The sequence below is a fragment of the Aspergillus heteromorphus genome (genome assembly GCF_003184545.1).
Source record: "Aspergillus heteromorphus CBS 117.55 chromosome Unknown BO70scaffold_1, whole genome shotgun sequence".
NCBI classification, from domain to species: domain Eukaryota; kingdom Fungi; phylum Ascomycota; class Eurotiomycetes; order Eurotiales; family Aspergillaceae; genus Aspergillus; species Aspergillus heteromorphus.
Window position 1 is genome coordinate 918,393 of NW_020290406.1, and position 24,995 is coordinate 943,387.

At 56.7% G+C, this 24,995-nt stretch overlaps 10 protein-coding genes across 10 annotated transcripts; 5 read left to right on the forward strand and 5 right to left on the reverse strand.

Annotated features, from left to right (window-relative positions):
- Positions 1-234: 234 nt before the first annotated feature.
- BO70DRAFT_282926 (phosphoglycerate mutase-like protein) lies at positions 235-1,638 on the reverse strand (the record flags this gene model as incomplete). Its single annotated transcript, XM_025539065.1, has 1 exon — positions 235-1,638. One exon carries the CDS (start codon positions 1,636-1,638, stop codon positions 235-237), a length of 1,404 nt encoding a protein of 467 aa, XP_025403989.1.
- Positions 1,639-2,835: 1,197 nt separating this feature from the next.
- On the reverse strand, positions 2,836-4,316 carry BO70DRAFT_383873 (replication factor C subunit 3; the record flags this gene model as incomplete). Its single annotated transcript, XM_025545611.1, has 6 exons — positions 4,123-4,316; positions 3,985-4,072; positions 3,760-3,934; positions 3,311-3,694; positions 2,870-3,239; positions 2,836-2,839 (listed from the first exon to the last, which is right to left on the reverse strand). Exons 1-6 carry the CDS (start codon positions 4,257-4,259, stop codon positions 2,836-2,838), a joined length of 1,158 nt encoding a protein of 385 aa, XP_025403990.1. The 5' UTR covers positions 4,260-4,316.
- Positions 4,317-4,466: 150 nt separating this feature from the next.
- On the forward strand, positions 4,467-5,737 carry BO70DRAFT_357391 (actin-related protein 2/3 complex subunit 3). Its single transcript, XM_025542026.1, has 5 exons — positions 4,467-4,575; positions 4,647-4,692; positions 4,836-5,107; positions 5,253-5,444; positions 5,549-5,737. Exons 1-5 carry the CDS (start codon positions 4,570-4,572, stop codon positions 5,594-5,596), a joined length of 564 nt encoding a protein of 187 aa, XP_025403991.1. The 5' UTR covers positions 4,467-4,569; the 3' UTR covers positions 5,597-5,737.
- Positions 5,593-7,810, reverse strand: trm6 (tRNA 1-methyladenosine methyltransferase subunit GCD10). Its single transcript, XM_025542027.1, has 2 exons — positions 7,649-7,810; positions 5,593-7,579 (listed from the first exon to the last, which is right to left on the reverse strand). The coding sequence occupies exons 1-2, from the start codon at positions 7,732-7,734 to the stop codon at positions 5,950-5,952; spliced, it is 1,716 nt and encodes a 571-aa protein (XP_025403992.1). The 5' UTR covers positions 7,735-7,810; the 3' UTR covers positions 5,593-5,949.
- Positions 7,811-8,218: 408 nt separating this feature from the next.
- BO70DRAFT_424981 (uncharacterized protein) lies at positions 8,219-11,734 on the forward strand. Its single transcript, XM_025547645.1, has 3 exons — positions 8,219-9,272; positions 9,320-10,194; positions 10,242-11,734. The coding sequence occupies exons 1-3, from the start codon at positions 8,606-8,608 to the stop codon at positions 11,394-11,396; spliced, it is 2,697 nt and encodes an 898-aa protein (XP_025403993.1). The 5' UTR covers positions 8,219-8,605; the 3' UTR covers positions 11,397-11,734.
- A 679-nt stretch (positions 11,735-12,413) lies between these two features.
- On the reverse strand, positions 12,414-15,349 carry BO70DRAFT_383879 (putative DUF221 domain protein; the record flags this gene model as incomplete). Its single annotated transcript, XM_025545612.1, has 6 exons — positions 12,414-13,176; positions 13,243-13,641; positions 13,692-14,615; positions 14,665-14,957; positions 15,048-15,244; positions 15,299-15,349. The coding sequence occupies 6 exons, from the start codon at positions 15,347-15,349 to the stop codon at positions 12,455-12,457; spliced, it is 2,586 nt and encodes an 861-aa protein (XP_025403994.1). The 3' UTR covers positions 12,414-12,454.
- Positions 15,350-18,045: 2,696 nt separating this feature from the next.
- BO70DRAFT_383880 (uncharacterized protein) lies at positions 18,046-19,264 on the forward strand (the record flags this gene model as incomplete). Its single annotated transcript, XM_025545613.1, has 2 exons — positions 18,046-18,676; positions 18,744-19,264. 2 exons carry the CDS (start codon positions 18,046-18,048, stop codon positions 19,187-19,189), a joined length of 1,077 nt encoding a protein of 358 aa, XP_025403995.1. The 3' UTR covers positions 19,190-19,264.
- Positions 19,265-20,334: 1,070 nt separating this feature from the next.
- Positions 20,335-22,996, forward strand: BO70DRAFT_367461 (cell differentiation and development protein Fsr1; the record flags this gene model as incomplete). Its single annotated transcript, XM_025544563.1, has 4 exons — positions 20,335-20,440; positions 20,506-20,784; positions 20,842-22,686; positions 22,737-22,996. 4 exons carry the CDS (start codon positions 20,335-20,337, stop codon positions 22,994-22,996), a joined length of 2,490 nt encoding a protein of 829 aa, XP_025403996.1.
- Positions 22,906-23,663, forward strand: BO70DRAFT_6574 (uncharacterized protein). The gene has a single exon (XM_025548625.1). It carries the CDS (start codon positions 23,084-23,086, stop codon positions 23,528-23,530), a length of 447 nt encoding a protein of 148 aa, XP_025403997.1. The 5' UTR covers positions 22,906-23,083; the 3' UTR covers positions 23,531-23,663.
- Positions 23,664-23,850: 187 nt separating this feature from the next.
- BO70DRAFT_327331 (uncharacterized protein) lies at positions 23,851-24,858 on the reverse strand. The gene is made up of 2 exons (XM_025540691.1): positions 24,645-24,858; positions 23,851-24,525 (listed from the first exon to the last, which is right to left on the reverse strand). The coding sequence occupies exons 1-2, from the start codon at positions 24,753-24,755 to the stop codon at positions 23,923-23,925; spliced, it is 714 nt and encodes a 237-aa protein (XP_025403998.1). The 5' UTR covers positions 24,756-24,858; the 3' UTR covers positions 23,851-23,922.
- Positions 24,859-24,995: the final 137 nt, after the last annotated feature.

Below are 24,995 nucleotides of genomic sequence, written 5' to 3' on the forward strand. Positions count from 1 at the left end.
CCTGCCCAATGTCTTACTTGGCCGCTGGCCACGGTTCTAGCAGCCAATGAGGCCAGGGTAGCCAGGACAGGACAATGCATGCAGGGCTAAACAATATTCCCATTCTCTGCATCCCCGGCTATCAGACAACTGCCAGTAAGTCAACTTTAATCAATTAACCATAAGCTTGTCGTTTCATCATCCCGTATCTGGCTACGCCCGTTCTTTTTTTATCGATCTAACCATCCGCCCCCACTAAGACGTCTTATTCTCCTCGTCAGCCTCATCCTCTGCGTCTTCCCGCTGCTTGCGAATCTGGAGCCTTCCCAGGAATAGCACCAGCGCCTCCACCCCCAGTACCACCGCCAGAGTGACCATCGCCCCGATCGCACCAGCCACGGGCCTCGAGACCCCGTGCTCGCTCGCCGTGGTCTCCGCAGGGGCGGTGCCCGTCGTGGACGCTGGGCCGGTGCTGTTCGAGTACACTGCGCATTGTCCGGCGGTGTTTCCGCACATTTGGCACCACTGCGCCGTCGAGGTCACGGCGATCTTCTTCGTCTGGGAGACAAAGTCGGACCAGGAGATCGTGCCGTTCGATTGGCCATAGAGCGGGTATTCCGTCGGCGCGTCCGAGCCGCTGATCGTGCCGTTGTGGAAGACAAACCGCACGCGGAGCTCCGACGGCGAAGGGAATTCGGTGGTGGAGTTGGTCACCAGCTCCCAGGCCATCGTCGATGCATAATCCGGGATGCCGGTGAAGTTGTCGCTCGTCGCAGGCAATTGAGCCAGGCCAAAGTACGAGAGGAACGTTCCGTACGAGCCAAACTGAATGCCGAGTTTGGTCTTCCCCTGGGATGTGACGGTCTTGTTCAGGCTCTGCAGCACGTCTCCCGCTAATCGGGCACCTGCAATGGCGCGGACAGTTTCAGACGAGTTGTAGGCCAAGTTATACTGCTCAATGTTGGCCAGCAGGTACAGCTGATGGAGTTCGTCATCCGTTGCGCCCTTAGTGGTGTTGTGAATGGATCCGACCTTGAGATAATCGAAGATGCTGTACGCATTCTTGAATGTCATGGCCGACTCGTTAAACGTTCCATTCAGCAGGAATGATATGGAGTAATAGACGCTCTTGGTGGACTGGAGCAGCGAGGAGTACAACTCAGAGGAGTAGTAGTTGTTGCTGCTGACCTCAGCTTTGCGGCAGTCGGTGGAGCTCTGCAGCCAGGCCGTGTCCTCACTGTTGGACCCCGAGCTGGTCGTCGCCACGGGGATCAGCTGGTACCCATCCAAGGGCCCCTGCACGGTGGTTCCATCGGCCAGGACCTCGTTCGATGCCTTGCCTGCCGGCGGATAGATGGCTTGCAGGAATGCAGTGGCGGAGTTCTGCAGCACGTCGTCCGATGGCGACGAGGCGCTGATCTGGCTGAGCTTGACCAGGTTCTCGTTGATTCCCTGGATGTGCTGGGACGAGTTGGCGTGAATGTATCGGGTCCGGTAGTAGCTGCCGGTGTCGAAGACCTCGTTATAGCCCAACTCGGTGAGTTCGGTGTTCTTCAACACCTTGGCCGTACGGTCCCCGTGACGGGCGAAGATGTAGGCCCCCAGGACCCTCTCTGCGGAGGCAGGAAGGGCCAGAGGTATGGCCAGCATGGTCAGCATGGCCAGCAGGACCAGCAGGAGGGAAGAGTGCATGGTGAGCGGGTGTCACGGAAGTGAAAGTATGAAGTGGAAGGGGATACACGCTATAATGCTGTGGATGATGTGAATTTGCATGGAGGTCACTGGTCACCTCAGGGAAACGAGAAGCAGAGGGGGTTATCCTGATGGCTGTCAGTCCCGGCGGAGTTGCCCACCACCCAGGGAAGGAAGGAACCACTCACTGGCCCTGGCAGGGCTCGATGGGAAGGCACATCCGGCTGCAGCCGGTCGAGACCCTGCAGATGGCAGGAACAAATGCATCGCCAGGCGTTCAGTGGCAGCCCTGGTGCGATAGCAGGCCTTGGCTGTGGACGGGATTGCACCGGATCTTCTTGGCTTCCTCGCATCCCAGGGTTCGGTCGGGCATTCGTCCGTGTCACATCACAGGTCTGGATTGAGAAGCGAGGAGCCAGGAATGATCTGTGGGAGGTGTTAATTAGTAAGTCAAGCAGTGGTTGAGTGAGCGTTATACCAACAGTAAATATACTATCTACTCCATTAGTCTCCACATCAGGGCCCTGAAACTACTGTTACCCACCATAAACTCAATCCAAACTAGTTAATCGTCCCCACGCACCCCGAAATTAAAGAGATATATCATTCGTCAATCAACTGGCTCTGGGGGGGGGTTCGGATTCGACCCCTGCGGGTGTAATTTCGTCACACAACCACCCTTCCATCCGTACGCTTGTTGTATGGAGACGTGTAACCCGGAGGAAGACTCCCTCGAATGCCCATGTGGAAAACCTTTGCATGAATGATAGTACACTGTGGGTTTAAGATTGTAAACAGAAGGCGGTGTCCGCTCCTTGAGGTTGCTTGAGGTTGATTCAAGGACGAGAGTGCTTGGGCTGGGTTGATACTAGGTTAGAGGGTTGTTGTACTATTGTTGTGTTTTGGTTAGGTTGCCTTGTTGCTTGATCGCTTTGTTGGTATATTCATGTTATTATGTTCTTCCTTTTCGGTCATTCTGGATTTCAATGAGCAACATCTGCCTCGTGTAGGTGAGTAGGATATGGTCGAGTCAAAGCAAGTGCACCCATCAGACGAGATTGATATTATTGGATAGGATTATCATGGAAACGCCGTCATATTCCTGCATGAGGAGGATTGGATATCATTGAATCAAAAGTTAAAATCCATAAAAGCATCTAGTACCTACCTACCCACCTTCCCACCCATCAGCTCACACCCATTCCGCACCACCCCGACCAACCCCCCAGTCTGCATCGTCTCCGACCCCCCGCCCGACAACCGCCACTCGATCTCCGCCAGCCCCTCCAGCCACGTCACTCTCGTCTGCGCCGGGACTTCCAGCCGTTGCAGCTGGTCCGCCAGCGCGGAGAGGATATCCGCTAGGGCCAGGCCCTTGTTCGCCTTGAGGGTATTCACCGTATTCAGACAGGAAGTGACATCGCTCGTGGCGAGGAGCGTCGTCATGATCTCCTCGATATCCGAGGGATGCGGCGCCGCAATGCAATCGTAAATCGTTTCATTCGTGATCGTCTCCGCCTCGGGAATGGGTTGGTCTTTCGGGGCGTTCTTCATGGGGAGTGGTATGCCTATGACGGACTCACAGTTGGCGATGATGGCAAGACAACCCTCGGGTCGGGGTGGGGTTGGTTCGACTTACTGCTCGCGTGGCACGCCTGGAGGACATTCAACGCCCGACGCATATCTCCCTTGCTTAGTCGGACCAGACTGTCGACTGCCTCCGGCTGGATGTTCACATGCTCCTTCTCCACCACCTGGTCCACCAACACTCGGATATCTTGCTCCTTCAACGGACTGAACCGGAACCGGGTACATCGGGACAGCAGCGCCGGGGACAGCTTGTGCGTGTAGTTGGCGATGATGCAGAACCGTGTGTTTGCTGTGTATTTCTCCATGATGCGGCGCAGCGCCATCTGCGCCGTAGAAGTCATTGCATCGGCTTCGTCGAGCACGATCAGTTTGTACGAGGCGAGGGAGCCCCCCGGGCCGGCGGAGGGGGCCATGGAGAAGATCTGTTTTGTACCTGTTATGGTTGTCAAGGTGAGTGGGTGGTTTGCTTATAGCATGGGTGGTGGTTGGGTCACGGACTGGCAAAGGTCTTGATCTGTTCGCGAACAACGTCAATACCGCGGTCGTCACTGGCGTTCAGCTCCAGCACCATCTGCCGCATGTTCTTGGCTCCGTATATCCGTCGGGCGAGGGCGAGGACTGTGGATGTTTTGCCCGTTCCGGGAGGGCCGTAGAGAAGGAGATGGGGGAGGCGCTGTCCGAGTTAGCATGGCTCGAGTCGGAAGAGGGTGGTGGATCGCGTACGTTGGCTTCGACGAATTTGTTGATGGTCGCGAGGATGTCTTTGTGGCCGGAGACATCTTCAAGGGAATTGGGGCGGTATTTTTCCACCCTGAGATGTTAAAACAGGCCAGACCGCATCTCTGGTAAGAGAAGACTCACCAAGGTAGGTTATCTTGGGCTTCGACAGGCAGATCGGCCGCCGTCCTCTTGGCCTTGACGCTGGTGTTGTCGGAGCTGAACTGGATGGCGCTCCTGGGGGGAGCGTCCACATCCATTGAATCCTCGTAGTCGGACATCTTGGCTGATTCCGCTGTGACGGGCCGGAAAATAGCTGCAGAGCAAGCACAATGGACCTGGATACAGCGACAAGGAATCGACGCGTCCTCCGCAGCGCGTAAAGAGGTTCGGATCGGAAAATCTGGTGAGCTCCGCTCCGGGCGGGCGCGGCATGACGAGTAGCCAGCCAGCCAGCACTGACTGCTACTGCCTGCCACTCCCGCCCTCACCTCCGTCTCCCTCCTCACTCCCCTCTTCTCTCCTTCTCCCTCCTATCCTCCCCTTAGACCGGCTCTAAGAGGATAGCCATTGCTCGCATCTACACTCATCATGCCCGTACGCTTCCATCCATCCCCCCCCCACCAACGCAATGCATTCCAACCCCTCCCCCTGACCCATCATCCTAGGCCTACCACTCCATCTTCCTCGAGGACCGGGATGTCCCCGTAATAGGTACGTCTGGCGCAATGCCCTCCCCTCCCCCTCCCCCACAGGCCCCCATTCTGCCTCTCCTCCCCTCTCTCCCCTCTCTCCCCTCTCTCCCCCTCTCCCCCTCTCCCCCTCTCCCCTATACAATATCCTCCTAACAACACCAGGCAACTTCCCCGTCCTCCCCCTCCGCACCCGCACCCGCGGCCCCGCATACACCCTCCCCGCGCTCCCGCCCACCGCCGACACCGAAGTGCCCGCCGACAGCGAGTCGTACGACTGCGTGGATGAGATCCTGTCGCTGTTCCGCGCCAACGTCCTCTTCCGCAACTTCGAGATCAACGGGCCCGCCGACCGCATGCTCATCTACGGCACCCTGTTTATCAGCGAGTGTTTGGGCAAGGTCAAGCCCGCTATGACGGCGCGTGAGGCTGAGAAGGTATGCACACATCTACCCACCCAATCAACCAACAAACACTGGGGAGTAGAGGGATAGGTGGGGTGTTTGGAGAGAGAGAGAGGGATATTGGGCTAATTATCATGACCATGATACATACTGACTGGAATTGCGGCTGGCGGCGTAGGCGTTGATTAATGTCGCTCTGGATCACTTCGCCATTCCCGGTGACGTGTCGTTTCCTCTCAATCAGGCGTTCGAGCCGCCCAGGGATAGGCAGGATGCGGAGACCCTGAGGCAGTATCTCTCCCAGGTGAGGCAGGAGATTGCCGTCAGGTTGCATGCGAGGTTATACCCTGGTGGTGTGGGGCCTTCGAAGGTATGTTTTATCTTATTCTGTTTGTTTGTTTGTTTGTTTATTGGGGGTGTGCTTGGGGTTGGGGTTGGGATTGTGGTGTATTGGGACAGTGCTAATGTCTACAGTGGTGGCTGAGCTTCGCGAAGAGAAAGTTCATGGGAAAGAGCTTCTAGGTTAGATTATTCTGTATGCTGCTTTTGTCTGCTCCCGCGCCCGCGTACATCTAGCGGGTGACGACCGTCCCGTCGGGTCCTCCGGCCCTGGGCTTTTACTCTTGTGTATATTTCGACATGAAGCGATTTGAAAACTAGACTGATGTCTGACGTCTGTGTGCTTGGTATCATAGAGGCCCGGTCTGAGGGCTATGTATCCCCATTCCCGTCTGGCTCGGGGGAATGTATGAGTGTATGAGTCGAGGTGGGGTCTCGTCATGCGATGGCAGCCATAGGACAGCTGCAACGGCCCGACAAGCGCTATTTTACATGAGGGTGGTGAGGTGAATGGTGGATTGGTCTCGAGGCGGTTGTTACGAAGTCATCTCGACATCGCCGCTGGCCGCGGGCGTCTCCGTCGGGGTTTCGAACTCGGGTTGCTTCGCGAGTCTCCGCCGCTTGCGCGCCGGATCGCCCGCCGCCTCGATGTTCACTGCCCGGGGGATCACGCGGATGCCGTGGAAGATGTATCCCTCCGCGCCACCCCGGCCGGACATCAGCGGGTGCGTGCGGCCGGGGAGAACCTGCCAGACGCGGACCCGCGATGTCTGCAGCGTGGGCGAGAGCAGCGTCGTCGGGTCGACGTAGAACTCCTCCACCAGTTGGGCGGTCACCTTGCGGCTGATCTCCTCCGGGTCCTCGGACTCCTGTTCCGCCTGCTCCTCCAACTCGCGCCTCCGGGTCATCCAGGCGTTTTTCCGGGCTGTAGAGTACAGGTCGGTCACTTCCGTCAGGGGCTCCACGGTGGGCGAGTAGATGACGACGGGGGCCGAGCCTGAGAGTAGAGGGATGGCATGCTTCAAGATACTGCCGGGGTCCATCATCGACGCAATAATCAGACCGTCGAAGCCGCCGGTGCGGGCTTCATCGACCACCCGTCGGGTGCGCATCCATCTGCCCCGCTTGCGGTGGTAGGAGCTGCGTTTACTGGACTTGTATGTAGCGAGCTCGGCGTCGGGCACCACCGGGGGCTCTTGGGCGTAGATCGTGTCCGCGTTGGGGTCGAGCAGCTGCAGGAAGGACACCGTCTTCAGGTTCGTGTACAGGGGATGCGTCTCGCTGATGTTGTCCTGCTCGTAGCCGAAGTATTTCAGCAGGTTGAGGTTAGGTTGCTTGTTGGCGTGCAGAAGCGTGATGGTGTTTCCTTGCGCGGACATCTGTCGACGATGCACACGACCTGCGGCGTTTGTGATCGGTTCCTCCTCCTCATTCCGCTCCTCGCCCTCTGGTACCTCCGGCTCAGCGGCATCCTGCTCCTCCTCATCATCCCCATCATGAGGGTAAAGCATACCCATCCGCTCCGCCATAGCCGCAACCACCAAGCCACCCGTATCATCCACAACAAGATACCTCCCATTGGGCCTCGCCGCAATCGTCTCCTCAAACGAGCTACTGCCGCCATGATGCACATTTCCCCAACACCCAATCAACCCGATCAGTTCATCGCGCAGCTCCAACGTCTTGGCCGCCTCGCGGTCCTCCAGCATATAATTCGTCAACAGGCTGACATCCAACGGCATGACCGTGAACCGCTTCATGTACTTCCTCTCCTTGCGCAGCTTATACTTGGCGAGCGAAAACGCCGTCTTCTGATCCAGCGCCTGATGCGACTCCAGCAGCTTCGCGATGATCGCCCGTCCGGCGCCGGAGCTCTCCTTCTTCAGCGCCTCGATCTCCTCCAGCGTCAGCTTCTGCGTGGACCGGTCATCGACGGTCTCGCGATTCGTGCGCACGGGCGTGCCGTCTTCATTCAGCTCGAGGTCGTCACCATCGTTCTCGCCATCCGTGATCAGCGACTCCGCGTGCAGTTCGGCCGCCGTCACGATCCGCAGGTACTTGCTGTTGGCGTCGCCGGGCGTCTCGTGGATCTCGTACGTCAGGTAGAAGGGCCGGCCGATGATCTGGTTCGCGGGGAAGGAGCCGTATTTTCCGAGGAAGATTTCCCTGTTGGTTTGAAATCGGTTAGCACGCTATCATTCCCGGGTATAGGCCTGGGTCCGCCGCGGCGCATACGTGTTGGGAACGATCTTCTGGATCCTCGTCTGCTCGGAGGGCAGCTTGAAGGCCAGAAACTGGTTCGGGCGCACGTAGGGATGCATGGTGGGGGGGGCTGTGGTCGAAGATGGGGAGGAAGGGACTCAGCGCATGGCACGCCAGGAGAGGAGAGAATAATTCGAGCAAATGGTCCAGACCCGCTCAGCGTGGCTTCCGACACTTTTTTCTGCGATAGCGCACGGACCCCAATCCAGCGGCCGATAATCGTGCTTATGTAAAGTAACGCTGCGGGTGCCGCCGGAGGGACGGGTTGATCCGGTGCCGGGGAACGACGTCATGGGATGTGGCGGGTATGGCAGGTGTGGCAGTGCTGCATTGCGGAGACGGTGGCTGGGGGGCGGGACGGGCGAGAGGTGAATGGTGACGATACAATACGCGCAGGCTTGGCGCAGGGCGTCGTCCAGGCAGCCGGATTGCCGGGCAGGGCGGTAATTGGTTACCGGGACGGTATTGGGGGATCTCCACCGCCAGTCCGCCTCTCAAGTCTCGCGCCATCCCAGCTTCCAGCCTGCATCTCCCCTGGGAATCCGGGTGCCTGTCGCGCGTTCTGTTTTCGTTTGATTTCCTTCCATTTGGCTTCGTTCTCACCTGTCGTCCTGCTGCTCCCACTCACTGCCTTCTCCGCCCAGGAATGCATGGCCTGCGTCCAGAGTTCTTTCTAGCGTTGCTGCTGCAGACACCCTGGTTACGTATACATCCCGGATAGCTTCCTCCCTCGCCCGCCTGCACTCCGCGTTCATTCCTGCGTCAGACGATAATCTGCCTGGGCTGTCGTCCCTCGAGCTCCCGTCCTGGCCCTCTGACCTGACTCGGCTCCCCCCGCGGGTCTCATTGGCCCCCAAGCTTGTCCAACGTTTCATTGATCACCCGTAAGCAAGCTCGGGCGCCCAGGCCTGCCCGCTAAGAGCCCGCCTCATGGTCCTGCGAAAGCGAGCTCCGCCACGCCTTCACAGCCTCACCCTAGGGAATGACCGTTCAGGCACCCGCGACCCCCTTTCAAAAACCTCCCCGACTTCTAAATCCCTGTCCTCCTCCTCCCCCAAGCGTCTGACCCGCCCGAGACGGGCCCAAAGCTCCCCTCATCCCCACCGGGTCGCTTCCGAGGAATCCATCTTCTCTCCTGACCTCAACACCTCCCCGGCATTCGACCTGATGCCCCTGGAACAAGCCCAGAGGTCGCCGATCCGCAGCTCGGCCGGCGATGGGTCCAACCCATGGGCGGACGAGCTGACGGAGCGGTTCGGTCTGGGCCCGCCTGATGCGGTGGGCTCACACCAACCTGCACCCGAGAATCCTGCGCAAACGGATATGGCTGGTGACAGAAGAGCAGAGCAGGTGCCTGCCATCGCGATCCCTCGCGCCCAGGACAGACCCGCGGCGCAGGAGTGGCAACCTGACCGGCGAGAGGGACATGCCGACTGGGAGTACCTGGGCCAGTCGCCCGTGCAGCTGCAGTCGAACAACCCGTTCCTCAAGCCTAGAACGCCCGATCCCAACCCATGGCAGGAGAGGAACTCGCGCTTATCGTATGGAGAGACGTCATCTCAGTCGCACGATGGTGCAAGTATGCACCTTGGACAAGGTATGTCGTCATCGGACATTCTCTGAATGCTAAGCCAACCGCTATAGATGAGGGCTACATCCCGATGACGGCGCGCTTGTCGCTTTTTGATCAACCCGAGGCAGAGTCGCCGTGGGTGGGCGAAAATTCGACTTCAGCACCCCCGACGGCATCTCTACCAGCGTACGCATATCATGGTGCGGATCAACCGTATTCAGACCCATCGGCCAATTACCAGGGTCCTGCGAATCCTTCAGCCGCCTCTTATGATACTCATCTTCAACCTACACAACCACTACATGCTGAAGGCAGACACTCTCCGGCAAAAAGCACGAGTACGCCAGGAACTATCTCCACCAATACAACCGGGTCGTCTCATGTCCTGATTGAGCTGGACGAAGCGCGTAATCCGTATGCAGAGGATGTCCCGAAGAAAACGTCTCCGAATTATGATTCTGTAGCTCTCCCTCCGCTACCACAGCAGGAAAGGCCTGGCCCGCCTTTGCCAGAGCGTCCTGATTGTGCGGAGCCTAGTCCAGGCCACCCGCGGTCAGCATGGAGTGCACCGATCTCCGAAGCAGAGGCGAAGCGACAACAAGAGCAACGATCTGAAACGTATTCGATCAGACACGTCAACTGGACCGATGGCACGGGCAACCTCCGCGAGTCGCCAATGCTGGTCCAGAACAAGAATGGCCCATGTCCTCTTTTGGCGCTTGTTAACGCCCTCGTTCTGCGCGCAGCCAGCCACGATTCGCAACCCCCCGTCGTGAGAGCGCTGCAGACCAAGGAACAGATTTCTTTAGGGTTGCTAATTGAGGCCCTCTTTGACGAATTAACAACACGCTTGGGGCCCAACGACGAATTCCCCGATATCGAGGCCCTGAGCCGGTTCTTGACCATGCTGCATACTGGGATGAACGTCAACCCCCGACTTACTCTGGTGAGCAACTCTCCACATACTGGTTTTCGACGTGCTAACAGAACCAGGCATCAAATGATAGCGTTGGCACTTTCCTTGAGACCGAAGATATCCGGCTCTATGGCACATTCGGAGTGCCACTTCTCCATGGCTGGGTCGCTGAACCGTCTACGGAAGCCAATGCGGCTATGGTGCGCGTGGCCCAGTATCATGAAGATATCCAGCTGCTTCCTTTCCGTAGGCAGGATCTCGAAGACCGTGTCTTCCGGGGCAACTCATTGACTCCAGAGGAAGAGAGAGTGATGGCCGATATACACACCATCGAGCAGTTTACCGATATCGAGAACGCAACCCAACTAAGTACCTTTGGCCTGAGACACTTGCTCACAAAGCTTCAACCCGGGTCGTTCTCAATCCTCTTCCGCAATGATCACTTCTCCACCCTGTACAAGCACCCCCAACTCAACCAGCTCTTCACGCTGGTCACCGATGCCGGCTACTCCACCCACGCGGAAGTGGTCTGGGAAAACCTCGTGGATGTCACCGGATCCGACGCCGGGTTCTTCGCAGGGGACTTCCGCCCCGTGAGCCATAATACGTCCCAGCAATCAGATCCTTCCGGCCCCAGATCCTCAAGCCACACCGGACGCACGTCCTCAGCACCACCCGAGCCTCAGCGAAACAGCACCATGACACCCCAAGAACAAGCCGACGCCGACTACGCCTACGCGCTTTCCCTCCAATACCAAGAGGAAGAACAAAGAGCCCGCGCCGAGAACAACCCGACACGAAACTCGCGATCCTCCCTCCCCTACCCACCCTCCGAAATGCCTCCTTCACGCACCCACCCCCACAATCGATCCTCCAGCGCTGTAAACAACACCAACGGCAACGGCTCTTACGCCGCAGTCGCAGGAAACCGCTCGTCGCGCCAAAGTCAGCGTCCCGCCCGATACTCGCAATCCCATCTCGACACTCACACGGCCCGTCGCACAGCCGACGATGACGATGTCCCTCCCCCGTCCTACGAACAGGCCGCCCGGACCCCAGTATACCCGTCCCCGTCCCCGCAACGCAACCCCAACACCACTTTCTCAGACTCGCCCAGTGGCTCTCCCTACCAGCGAGCCCAATTGGGCCGACGCCCTCCCGGCCCTCCTCCCATCGCCACTGTGCCCGGGGAACGCGTCAGGGATCGCAACAAGGACTGCGTGGTCATGTAAGCTGACCTAGCCTGACCCGACCCCCTCGCTACATGGGCTAGTTATCTTCAGGACAGCTATATCGGCTGAGTCAAGCTCCTGACAAGAACCTATCACGACCGGACAACGACGACATATACGACACCAACCAAGACAGACACTAACGACATCATCATCATCATGTATTCTACATAGCCGTCACCTGCAACAGGCGGATTTAATGCTTCTATCCTACCTATCCTACCTACCCTGTGAACAACCATCTTCTTCCCTCTCTCTCTCTCTCTTAACGACATTGCTACGTGAACCAGACCTTTACTTGGGATTCGGGATGGGATGGGCGGCGTGGTACTTCGCATTCTCTTTTTTTTTTTTTTTTTTTTTTTTTTTTTTTTTTTTACTATTTTCTTATGCCTACTCCTGTTACTGCGGTTGTTGCGGTTGTTGTTTTGCGCTCGGGTTTGCTTTGCTTGGGTAGAATTAAAGTATATCTGAACTCTGAACTCTGAACTCATATCTGGACTTATATTCTTATATTTGATTGAGGTGGTTATAACTGGGCTTGGGGGTTGCGTGTAGATTCTATGTTGTAGATTTTATGTTGTCGTTTATTAGCAAGCATACTTGGCCATTCTTGGTTTTAGATGTAGAGATCGAGAGAGTGAAAGTGAAAAAGGAAGAGAATAGCAGCAGAGGATCAAAGGGGGAAAGGGGTAGGAGAGACGGAGAGAGTTGGAGATGGGAGAGGGGGAAGGGGAGAGAGAAAGAGCAGTGCATTGAATGCGTCACCCCTAAGCAACATGACCGAGAGTTCGACAATTCATTATCCTACTTAGTTACTTGCTAGCATCACATCACACCCAATCAACAAACCAACCAACATACAATGTATGGTATCCATCCATATCCATATCCATATCCATATCCAGTTCCATCCATCCATCCAACCCAAACTAGTGCAACCCAACCCAAGCCCATATCAGATATCCATATACCCACCCATTCCCCCACCCATCCCTTCATCCATCCATCCATCATCCATTATCCATTACCTCATAACACATGCACACACAATTGAATCAATACAAAATCTTCAGTTCCCAAAGCGGCAGTTTCGGATCATATTTATCCCAAACAATCCTATTCTTTTCACTCAGATGAGCCCCCTCATCCGTAATGGGGATCCCAGCATCCGTCTCCAGCACCTCCTGGCGACTGAACCCCCATTTGTCGCGGGGGATCCAGATCGTGGGTGTGCGCGCGGTGATACACGGCTCGTAGTACGCGTTGTTGCGCTCCTCCTCAGTGTATCGGATCTCGACGTGGTCGCGGGGTACCTTGCCGCGGAGGGCGGCGTAGTCCCGGTAGAGGTTGGGGTGGAACCATTTCCAGGCTGATTCCCATTTTCCAACGAGGGGGGGGGAGGGGGGGAGGGCGTCGGTTTCCAGTTTGGCTCGCTGGGCTATTTCTTCGACGTCGAGGGTGCGGGGCAGGAAGGAGTAGAGGGGTTCGAGGGCGTCGTTGAGGGAGATGTGCGCGAGGATAGTGGCGATGAGGAACAGCGCCATGATGATGAGCGGGCCGATGGCGCCTTTGATGGCGAAGAGCCCGATCAGGCAGATGTCGGCGAGGTAGATCCCTGTTAGTAGGTGTTGGAGGGCGCGCGGGTAGACCAGGCCTTTGGTGTCGATGCGCAGGTCGTAGACGAAGAGGAAGTTGTAGCGGTAGGCTTGGTAGACGAGGTATAGACCCAGGAAGGCGAAACCGAGGATTAGAGGGGCGATGCAGGAGTATGTGATTGCTGGTTTGGGGGGGGGGGGGGGGGGTTAGTATTTTGAAGCTGGTTGGGATGGTTGGTGGTACGTACCGATGACGCCCATGTTTGTGAACACGGGGAAGACGTTGCCCCATCCTATGCCGCTGAGAGCGGCCCATTTGCGGTATAGTCGGCGGGGGGTGCGGTCGAAGAAGGTCGTGATGAATTTGAAGACGACCGCGCTGGCGACTTGCACTAGCGCCATTGAGCTCATGGTTAGGCCCTGCAGGAGGAAGTAGGAGATGTAGAAGTTCGTTGCTTTGGGCAGGTTCTCCGCCAGCAGGTCTTTGGCTGACAGGGGGTTCTGGATGATTTGAGCTGTTGCAGCAGAGGCTGCGGAGGTCAAGGTAGTGACGAGGAATACTTGAACTACTTGGAAGCAGAAGTGCGCGCTTTGAGTGAAAAGCTCAACTCGAGAGGTGGATGGTACACCGGCACATCTGGCGCAGGCTACATGGATGTTAGAAATGGAGATAAGGCTGGTGTGGATTGGTCCATACCTCTACATATAATTGGGACGAGAGACATCAATAAAGCAAGTGCAGCAGACGGCAGAAGACCAGATATCAGGCCTAGGATTAGATCCGGGAGCTTGTTGATGAACCCCAGGAATGGGACCAGGTTCGTGAGGTAGCTGATGTTGGAGATTGTGCCCACCATGGCGGATGGAATGGACCAGAAGACGACGAGTGCTGCGAGGCCACCTTGAACTGAGAATCTGCGCACGATTCTTTGCCACCAACTCAGATTCAAAGCACCCCACACAACCTCGTCGGGAGAGATTCCAATATAACGAGGGGTCATGTGGAGTGGCTGGTGGTGGGACAAAGTCTGCAGAGCGACCTGGGCATCATTCTGCGAGCTAAATTCAATGAACACGGCGGAAAGGTTCTTCATCTCTCCGTTCTTGTGCTTCGTCTGCATACACTGGATTTCCTCGGCAATCTTTGCAAGCTCAGCGCGCAGCCAGCGGATTGTATCGACCTTCTTGCCGAACATTTTCACCCGGTGAGTCGGCCTGCGGACTCCATGGTATGACGCGGACGAGCCGGATTCGCACTCAACACAGGTTTCCGAGTTCAGACACGTCTTCGAGGAGATGACACCCTTTTTGGCGTCTTTCAGGCGCGCAGAGTTTGCCGCCCGAATCAGCTTTGTCTCGGCGTTTTCCAGTCTGAAGGCCAGTTTCTCTCTTTCTTGGACCTTTTTGTCCAGCTCTTTGCACTCCGACGTGATCCATATCCGATTGATGTTGTTTCCGAAGACCTGACGCAGTGTTTCCTCGTTCTTGTATTCCTCCGGTACTGACATAAACAAAACAGTCCTAGACGAAATACGCTCTGCGTAGGCCGGGGAGTTGAAGTATGCCTGGCGTAGGTTTGCATAGAAGATGCTCTCGCGTGTAACCACAAAGAATACAAAGGCTGTCACGGAAGCGTTAGCTTTGCGCGCACATTTTGGCTCGGTACTTACTGAAAAAGATGATTGCCATGACTGTGTGAGCATAGTAGCGCGTCGGGTCTTGGACATTGCTAAAGCTCAGGGCGTCTAATTGGGTATTGCCTGCGCCACCTGTGGCGTTGATGGGAAGGAGTATAGGCCATGTGATTACACAGCCTGTAAAGCAGGTGGCTGAAAGCACTCTGAGAAATCGTAGGAAAAGGTATCCGTCCATGGAGGAATGGCGAAGCACTTGGGCATCAGAAATCCTCAGGAACTGACCAAACCAATTGACAAATCCCGAAGGCAGTTGCGGGGCACGTTCACTACAGCCTCTTCAGAGATCGCTCGGCGCAATAAAGAGTCGGGATACATACTGCTGGTGCCAGCACGGCAGATGAGTTCTCGGCGCATACCATCGCAGTTGAGTTCGTCGGCAGATCAGGAATAGGCCAAACCAAAACGCCGCAATCAGCAGGGCGGGTATCAGGGTGGTAAGAAACGAGGATAAAGAAGTAGAGTTTCCACCAAGCCCAAGATCATCTATTACATCGGACGTCGTCGAGGATGCGTTTCCTCGGGAGGATCCGATATTGGGGTCATTGTCGGGGTTCTGTCCAATTGACTGTCAGCATCAGAAAACACGAGTTGCAACTCGTTTACTTACCAGGAGGTTATCCCGTCTGAACAGGATGTCAAAAGCTACCGGATAGGCCATGATGGTTGCCAGCAAACTCAGGGACGGCCGTCCTCTGGCAGCTCTCGACTCGAGCGAGGCAAGGGCTGCAGCCAAGGGCGGCAGCACATTATATCAGGGCTACAGATCCCGTCCATTCCTAGAACGAGACTGCCTCCTCAGAACCGCGGATTCCACGACATGTTTTTCACAGGCTAAGGGTGTCGGACCTGTCACTCTAAGTGCACGCACAAAAGTACACAGTCGGCCGAAGCATGCGACTAGTGTCGAGTGACAAGGCTGCCATTGGTGGGCCACCAGATCCAAATGTTTGGAATGTGCGTGTTTGTAGTGGTTATCGCGGGTTTTTCAGCCATCGCCAATCATGGTTCGCTTATCCGCGCTCCCTTGACGAGGACCACCAGCAATACCAAGGTTTACAGTTGCCGGACCGCCGAGCTAAAGATTTTGATCCACTTGACGTCGGGCAAGGTGGGCGGGCTGGCGTAGTCTGAAATCAGAGGGCACGCAGTGTGTCAATCCGATCCAGGGGTCATCAAACTCGAGTCGCGAACCAGATCGAGCGTTCGTCGGACGCCAACCATCGACAGGCCCAGAAGGCAAGGATGAGACGAATGATAATCGACCTTTCGAGGAACGCGCAGAAGATCGCCTGGGGGGGAGGACAGTGCAGTTGCTAATCGTCACTAGTGCCCATAAGCTCGACGACGGACCACCCAATAGATGATGGGTCCCGCCGATCCGCGATATCACAGCTGCATCTCCGCAGGTCCCAGCAAGGGATGCCCTGGCTTCTCAGATTACCACCACGATGGTCTTAGGTTGCACCGTAACATAGCCTATTGTCGCGTCCACCATTCAGGAAGGCTCCTACTCCCTTGGCCTCAGTGTTGACTTCCAGGATGTGCACTCCTGGCACTGCAAGACTTTTATCACAGGCAAGATCCGTGGGCGATGTGACAATAATCTTCAGAGAAGTAAAGATGCCCGAGCCTACCAAGGAAAACCACCTAGCAGCCAAATGGGCCAGGATCGAGTTAGTGTCGTGTGCCTGACCCGATCTTCCCCTCACTGATTAGGTACAGCCTCGGTACTCTCGGGTTACACTGATGATATGTGGTCGGAGATGGCTTTTCCAGCCCGCCACCTTGAGCCAATGCGGGTTGAGCAGCAATGGCCAGACAGACGTCAACTGTTGTCCTGTCCCCCAACCTTCGGAGCAGTCTTTTGTGGTATCCCGCGCTATGGACGGACCGGTGCAATAGTCTAAGCGGTTGCTTGCTGCCGCCTAAATGACGGAGAGTATTCCTGCAACCTCGTAAGGCGAGTCCACGGGGATCCGCGATTGCCAGGATCGGATCCGACATTCCTTTCCCGGGCAAGATCGTCCGTGGATGTCGGGGCTGGTGGTCGTTGCTCTGATGGTGGTGGTGGTGGTGCAGTAGCAAGCTTGTTTCACACGCGTCCATGGGCGAAGGAATTCATTCTCAGGTGGAAGAAACCTGAGTGATGTCCGGCATTGTGGCGACCTGGTGGGGCATGGGAAAAGAAACAACGAGGTGAATGGCATGGAGGGGGGAAGAGGGGAGAGGGAGGAATTAGGAATCAAGCAATCGAAACTCCTGCATGCCCGCCGGGATCTGCCTGAGGCCGGGCAGCATGACCTGACACGCGGTGGCTGGGATGTGTCTCTCCCATTCTTCTCCTCTGGCCCAGTAAGACTCCATTCCCTATCCATACCATTTTTGCTTGACTAAAGTACAACCCAGTGCCTTCTTTGCAATTCCAGGGAATGTCCTCGCATCACCCGGGCTTGAATTCAAGCTGGAACGTGTGTAGCCCACGAGGCAACGTGGTTGGGTGGCCGTGCATCCCGACGAAAAAGCAATCTGGACGACGGTGTCCTCGGACACCTTGAGTCTATCTATCGTACATATACGAGCGTGGACGGATGACCTTGGAACGGGAACTGGAATTGGACGCGCATCCTGCAGCTCAGCTGCATACACAATGCTGTCTGTCCTCGGGTTGTTTCACCAATCTCCTCCGAGCATGATCCGGTATTGAGTGGCATTCTTTGGTCGCACGACATGCATTGCGAGGACGGATATAAAACGGTCCTCTGTTGACGAGCAGATGAGGGAAATTGAACAGGAATATCGCGTGCATGGAACTGTAGAGATGGTTTGTCTGGCTTGAGGGTGACTAGGCTAAGCTTCTGGTGGCTGAATGTCTCAAGACTTGTAAAGGAGAGGGGGGGCAGTTCATCGTAGTTAATGTCAAAGGTATGGTGTGGATATTGCCTTTGTGATTTGGATTATCTTGGGTTTTATGCCCTCAGGACCTTTTGTCCTTAAGTAGTTCTTAATGAGTTGATAGTATCATCCTGGTTGTAATGCGTGGTGAATGTTTAGCCGCAGTATATATTCCCGGGATCCACAACATAAGTATAGTAAAGTACTCAGGCCACGACTCAACAGAGGTTGTGAAAGATGATGGTTCCCAGAATGTAGCATCATCGCAGGCAAATTACATACTATTCAATTCACTAGACTATATTATCTGTACCTTCATCTCAGCATCAATAGTAGCACCGCGATCAATCAACATCGCGAGCGGTAAGCCGCGGCAGTATAAGTCCGGGGCATCAATCGGCGACGCTCGACCCTCCCAGCCAACCCAAGCCAGTCGCTATGCGCGACCAGTCCTCCGAGAAGATGTCTCTCCCGGACAAGGACGAGGAGCGGAATCCCAACCACCTACGAAACGACTCGGAATCACCCTCGATTCTCTCCTCAATCGAGCCCAAACAGCCTTTCCCACCGCTCCCCGCCGACGACTTCGCGACAGTCCCTCAAACCGCGCCCATCAACGACTCGACAGAGGAGGATGACCAGGACATCACATCGCCCTCTCACCCCGACATTGACGCTGAAGACGACGCGGACTTCCAATCGCAGTACTCCCTCGAAGACCCGGCCTTCTCGGACGCCTCCACGGACTCGGAAGAGCAGTCCCCGGAAGATGGCATCTCCATGCACCACCCATTCCGCCAGTCCACCAGCTCCCTTCACGGCCTCAATGCCTTTGCGCCCCCGTTCTACAATCGACCTCCAACCCCATTGCCGCCCTCGCCCTCGCTGACCTCCCTGCTCCGACCCCCTTTTTCCACAACCACCTCGCGACCTACCACGCCTGACAGCTCCGATGTCGAAACCCCCAATGACACGGAGGCGGCCGTCGCCAAATCAGCCCGACGCGCGACAACCGTCCCGCGCGCCAGCCCGAAGGTGCCCACGTACGAATACTACGGATTCGTGCTATACCTGGCCTCATCACTCGCCTTCCGTAAGTTGTTCTCCGCCGCTGCGAGCATCACTCCGAATGATACGGACTAACTCGTCTGCTGCGCCAGTGATCTACATCCTCTGGTCCTACCTCCCGTCCCCCTTCCTGCACCAGCTTGGAATATACTACTACCCGAACCGATGGTGGTCGCTCGCGTTCCCGTCGTGGCTGGTCATGTCGATCATCTACATCTACGTGGCTCTGGCGTCGTACAACACGGGGTACCTGACGCTGCCGATGAACAGCATGGAGAACATTGTGGACGAGGTGGCGAATGTGGCGGTCATCGACGGCAAGGGCCGACGACGCCCCGGGGGGGCAGCCAAGATGAGACCCGGCGCGACGTCCTACCAGATCATGGGGCCGCAGAACCGAAAGGTCAACTGGAAGGAGATCTGGAATGAGGGAACCGATGCGGTACTGGATGTCCCCGTGGGCGGGGTCTGCGAGGTGCTGTACGGCCAGGAAAGGGATGACGATGAATTGAGTGAGGAGTTGGCTGGGTTGTCATAGCCTGAGACCAGATGAAACCCTGAGATACCCCCTTTGCAGCACGGAATCTTTCTCCCTTATCAGACCGCCTCGGAGCTCCTTATCGCCACGTGACGGGGTGATGAAGGGCCAATGGTATTTCCGATCTATGTAGGAGCCAATTTCCGGCGTAGTGTTCCGGCATTGTGCAGAATGGTCGTAAGTTCCGGATAGGGGTTGCAGGCAAGGGCATCGCGTGGACGGTAAGGATTAAGGTTGGGGTTGGGGGGGAAGCCCAGACCACCGTGGCTTGGTACTCTTTGTTTGTGTTGATATCGACCGAGTACACAGTCGTCGGTAGCAGAGCCAGCCTTACGGGAGACTGCCGGCCAGCTGCACCGCGTAAAAATAAGGCGAGAAAAAAAAATAAACATGAAAAATAAAAATAGCGACACGTTCAGGCCCTCGGCCAGGCTCGGCTGGGCTAAAAAGCAATCGAAGGAGAGACTGGCGGTGATTGGTGGCCGGGCTGGGAGATAGTGCCTTAGGCCGGGCTGGAGTTGGATTGATCGCAGGCGTCTGTTGTCTGTGCAGTCTGTTTCGTGCCACTGCTGGCTTTCACTCCCTGCTATACTCCGTACTGAGCTCTTCTCCCATCACGATCACCCCCAACCAGACCGCATTGAGTGACCGCAGCTGGCGGAGGCTGGGAATTGGCCGAGCCATCTGACGCGCTAAAGGCGGTTAGGGCCGCGAGGGCGCTTGGGGAGCCAACGAGAAGAGGGCGGCGGCGGTGGGCTTCCCCGACCTCAGCGAGGAGCGAACGCGCAGTCCGACTCTCTGCCTCTCTGGCATCGCTGACCGTCTCCTTTCTCTCCCGCTGAAACATTCTCGCCGCCTTTTCCGTGCTTCCATTCCTTGTCTTTCTTCTAATCGTCCGTTGACACGGCCTGGATCCCTGTTTCCTGCCCGCTGTCTCTGCTCTACTCTGCTTGCCCTGTCCCGGCAAATCAACAACTCGGCTGCGATCCCACCCCCCCCCTCCCAACCCCCAAAGAGGCCACCAAAGCTATCCGGATTGGCTCACCACCCCCCTCCCCCTCCCTCCCTCGTCGCGACCCCGTGAGCCTCCAGTGCTCAGTCGCTGCGATTCCCACGCCCGGAACCCTCTCGATTGCTGATTTCGCATGGCTTGGCAGTCTCCCTCGGCCATGGCTGGGGGTGGAGGGTACGTCGGCGGCGATGGGTCGCCCAACGGCGGGCAGCCTCAGGGAACGGAATATACTTTGCAAGGTGGGTCGCTCCGCGCCCCGGGCCTGCGAGAGTCCATGACGCTAATTGTATCGGTGCGAGGGCAGGTGTGATGCGCTTTCTGCAGACGGAATGGCACCGGCACGAACGAGACCGCAATGCCTGGGAGATCGAGCGCGCGGAGATGAAGTCCCGTATCGGCAAGCTGGAGGGCGATGTGCGTACGAGTAAACGACTACACGAATCACTGGGGAAGCATGTCCGACTCCTCGAGGCAGCTCTGAAGAAGGAGCGCGAGAAGGTCAAGAAGCTCACCAACAACGAGAAGGTCGAGGACACGCGGGATCCGAAGGAGATTGCCCGTGAGAGTATCGGCGCTCTGAAAGGTAAGGATCCAGCTAGTAGTCAGTGGCAGCGAATTGGTTTACTGATTGCTCCCCCAGCCCAACGGCCGAAGTCTCACACGGACCTCATCGAAGCGGACCAAAATCATGACAGCCAGCACGAGTTTCGCCAGGAGAGTGAGCGGGAGAAGTCACGACTGTACCTTTCCAAGTGCTCCCAGGAGGTCGCGTACCATGTTATTCCTTCGTCACACCCGCCCCCGGACCTCAGTGAGCAGGATCTCCCGAGTCACATGTACGCGAACCAGCAGCTGTCTCAGCAGAGCCTGGAGGAGGCGTATCTCCAGCAGCAGCGTCAGAAGCAACACCACCAACAACAACAGCATGCGAATGACATGATGGCCCGAGAGATGGCACTCCAGAACCACCAGCCCGTTATCACACACTACGAGAACCCGGCCTTGGCCCGCGCGCCCAACCAGTTCGGGTTCCCGGCTGCGTCGCGAGAAGCGGCAGAGAGACGGCCCCTGGAGCCCCAACAGACTCCGATAAATGCCATCGATAGCAGAAGACAGGCATATGACAATGCTGCGATGGACGAGCGAGCAGGCCAGGGGGAGCAGGCGCATGATGGGTACGGCGCGCAGTCCGCCATCAAGCATACAAAGCAACAGCAGGCGGAAGACCAGGCAGACGATACGGACGGCTGGAACTTCGACGAGCCGGCTGACTCGGCACCCCAGGCGGAACAGGTCCCGCCGCATCGCCCGGATGTGGATGCCTTCCCGAATGCCAACTTTGTCGGCTCGAAGTCTCCGTCGAGGGGCGGTTCCATGTCGCATCGGAGGAAGAGCTCCGGTGCGAGGAGGAAGAGTGATGGCGCCGTTGACCTGACAGCGGCAGCCAAGTCAGATCCCACATTCAAGGTCCGCTTCGCTCTTCGCGGCCATTTGGACGTCGTTCGCGCTGTGATCTTCACCGGTGGGGGGAGCCCGTCCGAGCCGGAGATCTGCACGTGTAGTGACGATGGTACGATCAAACGGTGGATCATCCCAGCAACTTATGGAGTCTTTGGGGCTCATGGCGCGAATTCAAGCAGTGATCTGGACATCACGAGCTACTTCACTCACCGTGGACACGTTGGAGCCGTCACTGCGCTTGCCGCATGCCCCCCCTCGCAGAACTTCTCCAACGGGGGTCGTGCGTTAGGGGATGGGTGGGTGTTCTCCGGCGGTCAAGATGCCAGCGTGCGCGTCTGGGAACGCGGAAGGGTCGATCCGAAGGCAACTCTCGATAGTCACACGGACGCCGTCTGGGGACTCTGTGTTCTTCCCGGAACCACAGGATCGGTCTTTGGCGATTCCAACCACTATGGCGGGCCCGATCGCATCCTGCTCGCGTCGGGTAGTGCAGACGGCCGGATAATCATCTGGGCTGTCAGCGCCCCCCCGCAGGTTTCGTCCCCCCAGGCCGGATCTCGACGAGCTGGAGGCAGTCGGCGGGCCAATTCGATCTCCTCGGGGTCCAATTTCCCATCCTCACCGCAACCCAGCACGGCAACCACCACGCCGTTTCACTACACCATGGTCCGCCAGATCGTTCGGACCGAATCCCCTTCTCCGACGTGCATTAGCCCGTTGTCGCTGGCGGGAATCAACTTTGTCGTCTCGTACACCGACGCTTCGATCCTTGTGTACGACACGAGGACGGGCGAAGAGATTGTGGGCATGGCGAGTCTGGAAACGTATGATGGCACCCCTTCCACGGGGGTCAACTCGGTTGTTGCAACCACCGTTGGGTTTGATGGGACGGCCGGGCTCGATCCAAGCCGGACAATGGGCGAGGAGGAAGTGGTCCACGGTGCGACTGGCTCGAGTGGTGTTGAGGGGGTAATCATCAGCGGGTATGAAGACCGTTATATTCGCTTCTTCGATGCCAACAGCGGTACGTATCCCCCCAGCTGTTCTCAGCGGCGTATTTACTGACATTCCCAGGCCAATGCACGTACACCATGCTGGCGCATCCATCAGCGATCGCCTCGCTTTCCCTGTCGCCGGACGGGCGGGAGCTAGTATCTGCGGGTCACGACGCCAGCTTGCGGTTCTGGAACCTCGAGAAGCGGAGCTGCACTCAAGAAATCACGAGTCACCGGCTGATGCGTGGTGAAGGAGTGTGCTCGGCGGTCTGGAGCCGCGATGGCCGCTGGGTTGTCAGTGGAGGTGGCGACGGGGTGGTCAAGGTCTTCGCCCGATAGCGAGGCCGAGGCCATGGCCGTGTTGTATGATTCTTTTTTTTCCTTCTTATTTTTTCTCTTTTCGCTGATACTTCCTTTTCTTACGGCATGTTCTTCGGACGCATGAAATGGATGAGCGATTGGCCGATTCTTGAGCATTTGCACCAACGGTGTCCATCTACCTGGCATATGTTCCTTTCTACTCGTGTGATAGTACCTTTTTTACCCTTCTATTGCCAATCATCTATCTTCTCTGCTCGCCGATCCGGTGCGGGCTCCTGCTCTTTCTTCCATACCTTTTTCTCTCTTGCTTCTCTCTTGGTCTGTTTTATACTCCTCGTGGAAACCACGAGAGAGATAATGTGTGCTGCTATACTCCCCTTGCTTTTTTTTTTTCGACCTGCCCCCTTCCCAATTTCCCCTTCCCCTATAGCTCATACCCCGAAAACATGTCTTCTCAACACGACGCTTTTTGATACCTGTGAAGCAAGCCCCTTTTTGGTGCGTATCCCGATGGAAGCAGACTTGGCGAACCTTGTGTGCCCACCACATTGATGTCCCTGGCCTTCATGATCCCCCAGTTGTCGCGGCCCCTATGCGCGGATGCTGTATGATGATTCTCCTTTGCCCTTATGCTAGACCCTTTAACCAATCCTGTATATTGTCTGCTTTGCCGCGACTGGCTCGGTCGAGGAGATTGTGGTGTCCGATATCACGCATAGATGCATTAAAATGTCCGAGTAGTGTATTATTGTATTAACCTATCCACCATCCTACACACACATTTGCCTCTGATTTCTGAAAACTTCCCAACCCATTCGAATAAAGGTATCACATAGGTACACACACACACACACACATACATACACCCCCAACCCCTCCACCACAAATCCCCCACCCAGCCTTAGAACTTAGACCTTAGACTTCAGACCTGAGATAGCTAGCTCCTAAACCGTACTCCCCCCCCACGCACTCTTAAACACCCCCCTCAACCTCCTCGCCTCGTCATAATCCTTAACTCTCTGCTCCAAAAACCCCTGCAAATCATCCCAGAACGCCTCCGTCCGCAACACCTCCTCCCCACTCGGCCCAACCGCCGGCTTCGGTGTCGGCGACGACGATGGCCCAGACCCAGAGCCCCCCGCAGCAGCCTCTCCTCCCTCCTGATTCACCTTCGCAACCGCGCCCCCCATAACCATCACCCCAAACTCCACCTCCTTCCCCCCCACCAGCAAACCTGGCTCATCGCCCAACACCTCCGCGACCGTCTTCCCCCCAACCACCGGCTTCCGCTTATACAGAATCTTGATCTTGTCGACCGCCACCTCCTTCGCGCCGTCCTGGGCGTCGGCGATCCGCTCCCTGACGGCGTCTTTCAGGTCCTGCATGCTGGTTGTCGCGAGCGGGGCGTTCGGGAGCGAGAATTCCAAAACGGGGTTTCGTGCGGATTTGAGCGTTACGGTTATCGATTTCGAGGAGCCCGGGGCGAGGGGGCGGGGGGCTTTTTTGGTCATGCTTGGGTGGGGGGCGGGGAGGCGGGGGAGGAGGTACTGTTTTTTTTTTTTTTTTGTGTTGTTAGAATTACTGGGCTTGGTTTGTTTGGGGGGAGGAAGAAGGGTATTGGGCTGGAGGGGAAGGTAGGCGAGGGGAGGGGAGGGAGAGGACGTACAGGGACACGAGCCCCGACTTGCTCGTCGTCGAGGACATAGTCTGCTCGGAGCTTGATGGGGCGGGAGTCGAGCGCGGAGAGGAAGGCTTTGGCGAAGGAGGTTTCGGACATTTTGGTGGGTTTGTCGATCTCGAAGTGAGAATCTCCGGTGATGGTGGTGGGTGGGTGGGATGTGTGATGTAAAGGATATGGATATGGATATGGCGGGCTGTCGCATTACCCGATCGGGGAGATCTACGGCCTGAGGCAGAGAGGGGAAGAGCAGCGGACTCACCGCCTCCTGAAAGAATATGCCGGTGCTGACCGCCCGCAGAAAAAAAAGAACGAAGAAAAAAGTTTAGGTCCGCGCGG

Bases quoted from the DNA above. Each gene is read 5' to 3' on its own strand.
- BO70DRAFT_327331 (XM_025540691.1), bottom strand. From the start codon at position 24,755: ATGTCCGAAACCTCCTTCGCCAAAGCCTTCCTCTCCGCGCTCGACTCC. The intron at 24,526-24,644 runs GTACGTCCTCTC...AAAAAAAAACAG, and splicing joins AAGTCGGGGCTCGTGTCCCT to TACCTCCTCCCCCGCCTCCC.
- BO70DRAFT_424981 (XM_025547645.1), top strand. From the start codon at position 8,606: ATGGTCCTGCGAAAGCGAGCTCCGCCACGCCTTCACAGCCTCACCCTA. The intron at 9,273-9,319 runs GTATGTCGTCAT...CAACCGCTATAG, and splicing joins AAGTATGCACCTTGGACAAG to ATGAGGGCTACATCCCGATG. The intron at 10,195-10,241 runs GTGAGCAACTCT...TAACAGAACCAG, and splicing joins TCAACCCCCGACTTACTCTG to GCATCAAATGATAGCGTTGG.
- BO70DRAFT_6574 (XM_025548625.1), top strand. From the start codon at position 23,084: ATGTTCTTCGGACGCATGAAATGGATGAGCGATTGGCCGATTCTTGAG.
- trm6 (XM_025542027.1), bottom strand. From the start codon at position 7,734: ATGCATCCCTACGTGCGCCCGAACCAGTTTCTGGCCTTCAAGCTGCCC. The intron at 7,580-7,648 runs GTATGCGCCGCG...TCAAACCAACAG, and splicing joins CAGAAGATCGTTCCCAACAC to GGAAATCTTCCTCGGAAAAT.
- BO70DRAFT_357391 (XM_025542026.1), top strand. The intron at 4,693-4,835 runs GTACGTCTGGCG...TAACAACACCAG, and splicing joins CCGGGATGTCCCCGTAATAG to GCAACTTCCCCGTCCTCCCC. The intron at 5,445-5,548 runs GTATGTTTTATC...TAATGTCTACAG, and splicing joins GTGGTGTGGGGCCTTCGAAG to TGGTGGCTGAGCTTCGCGAA.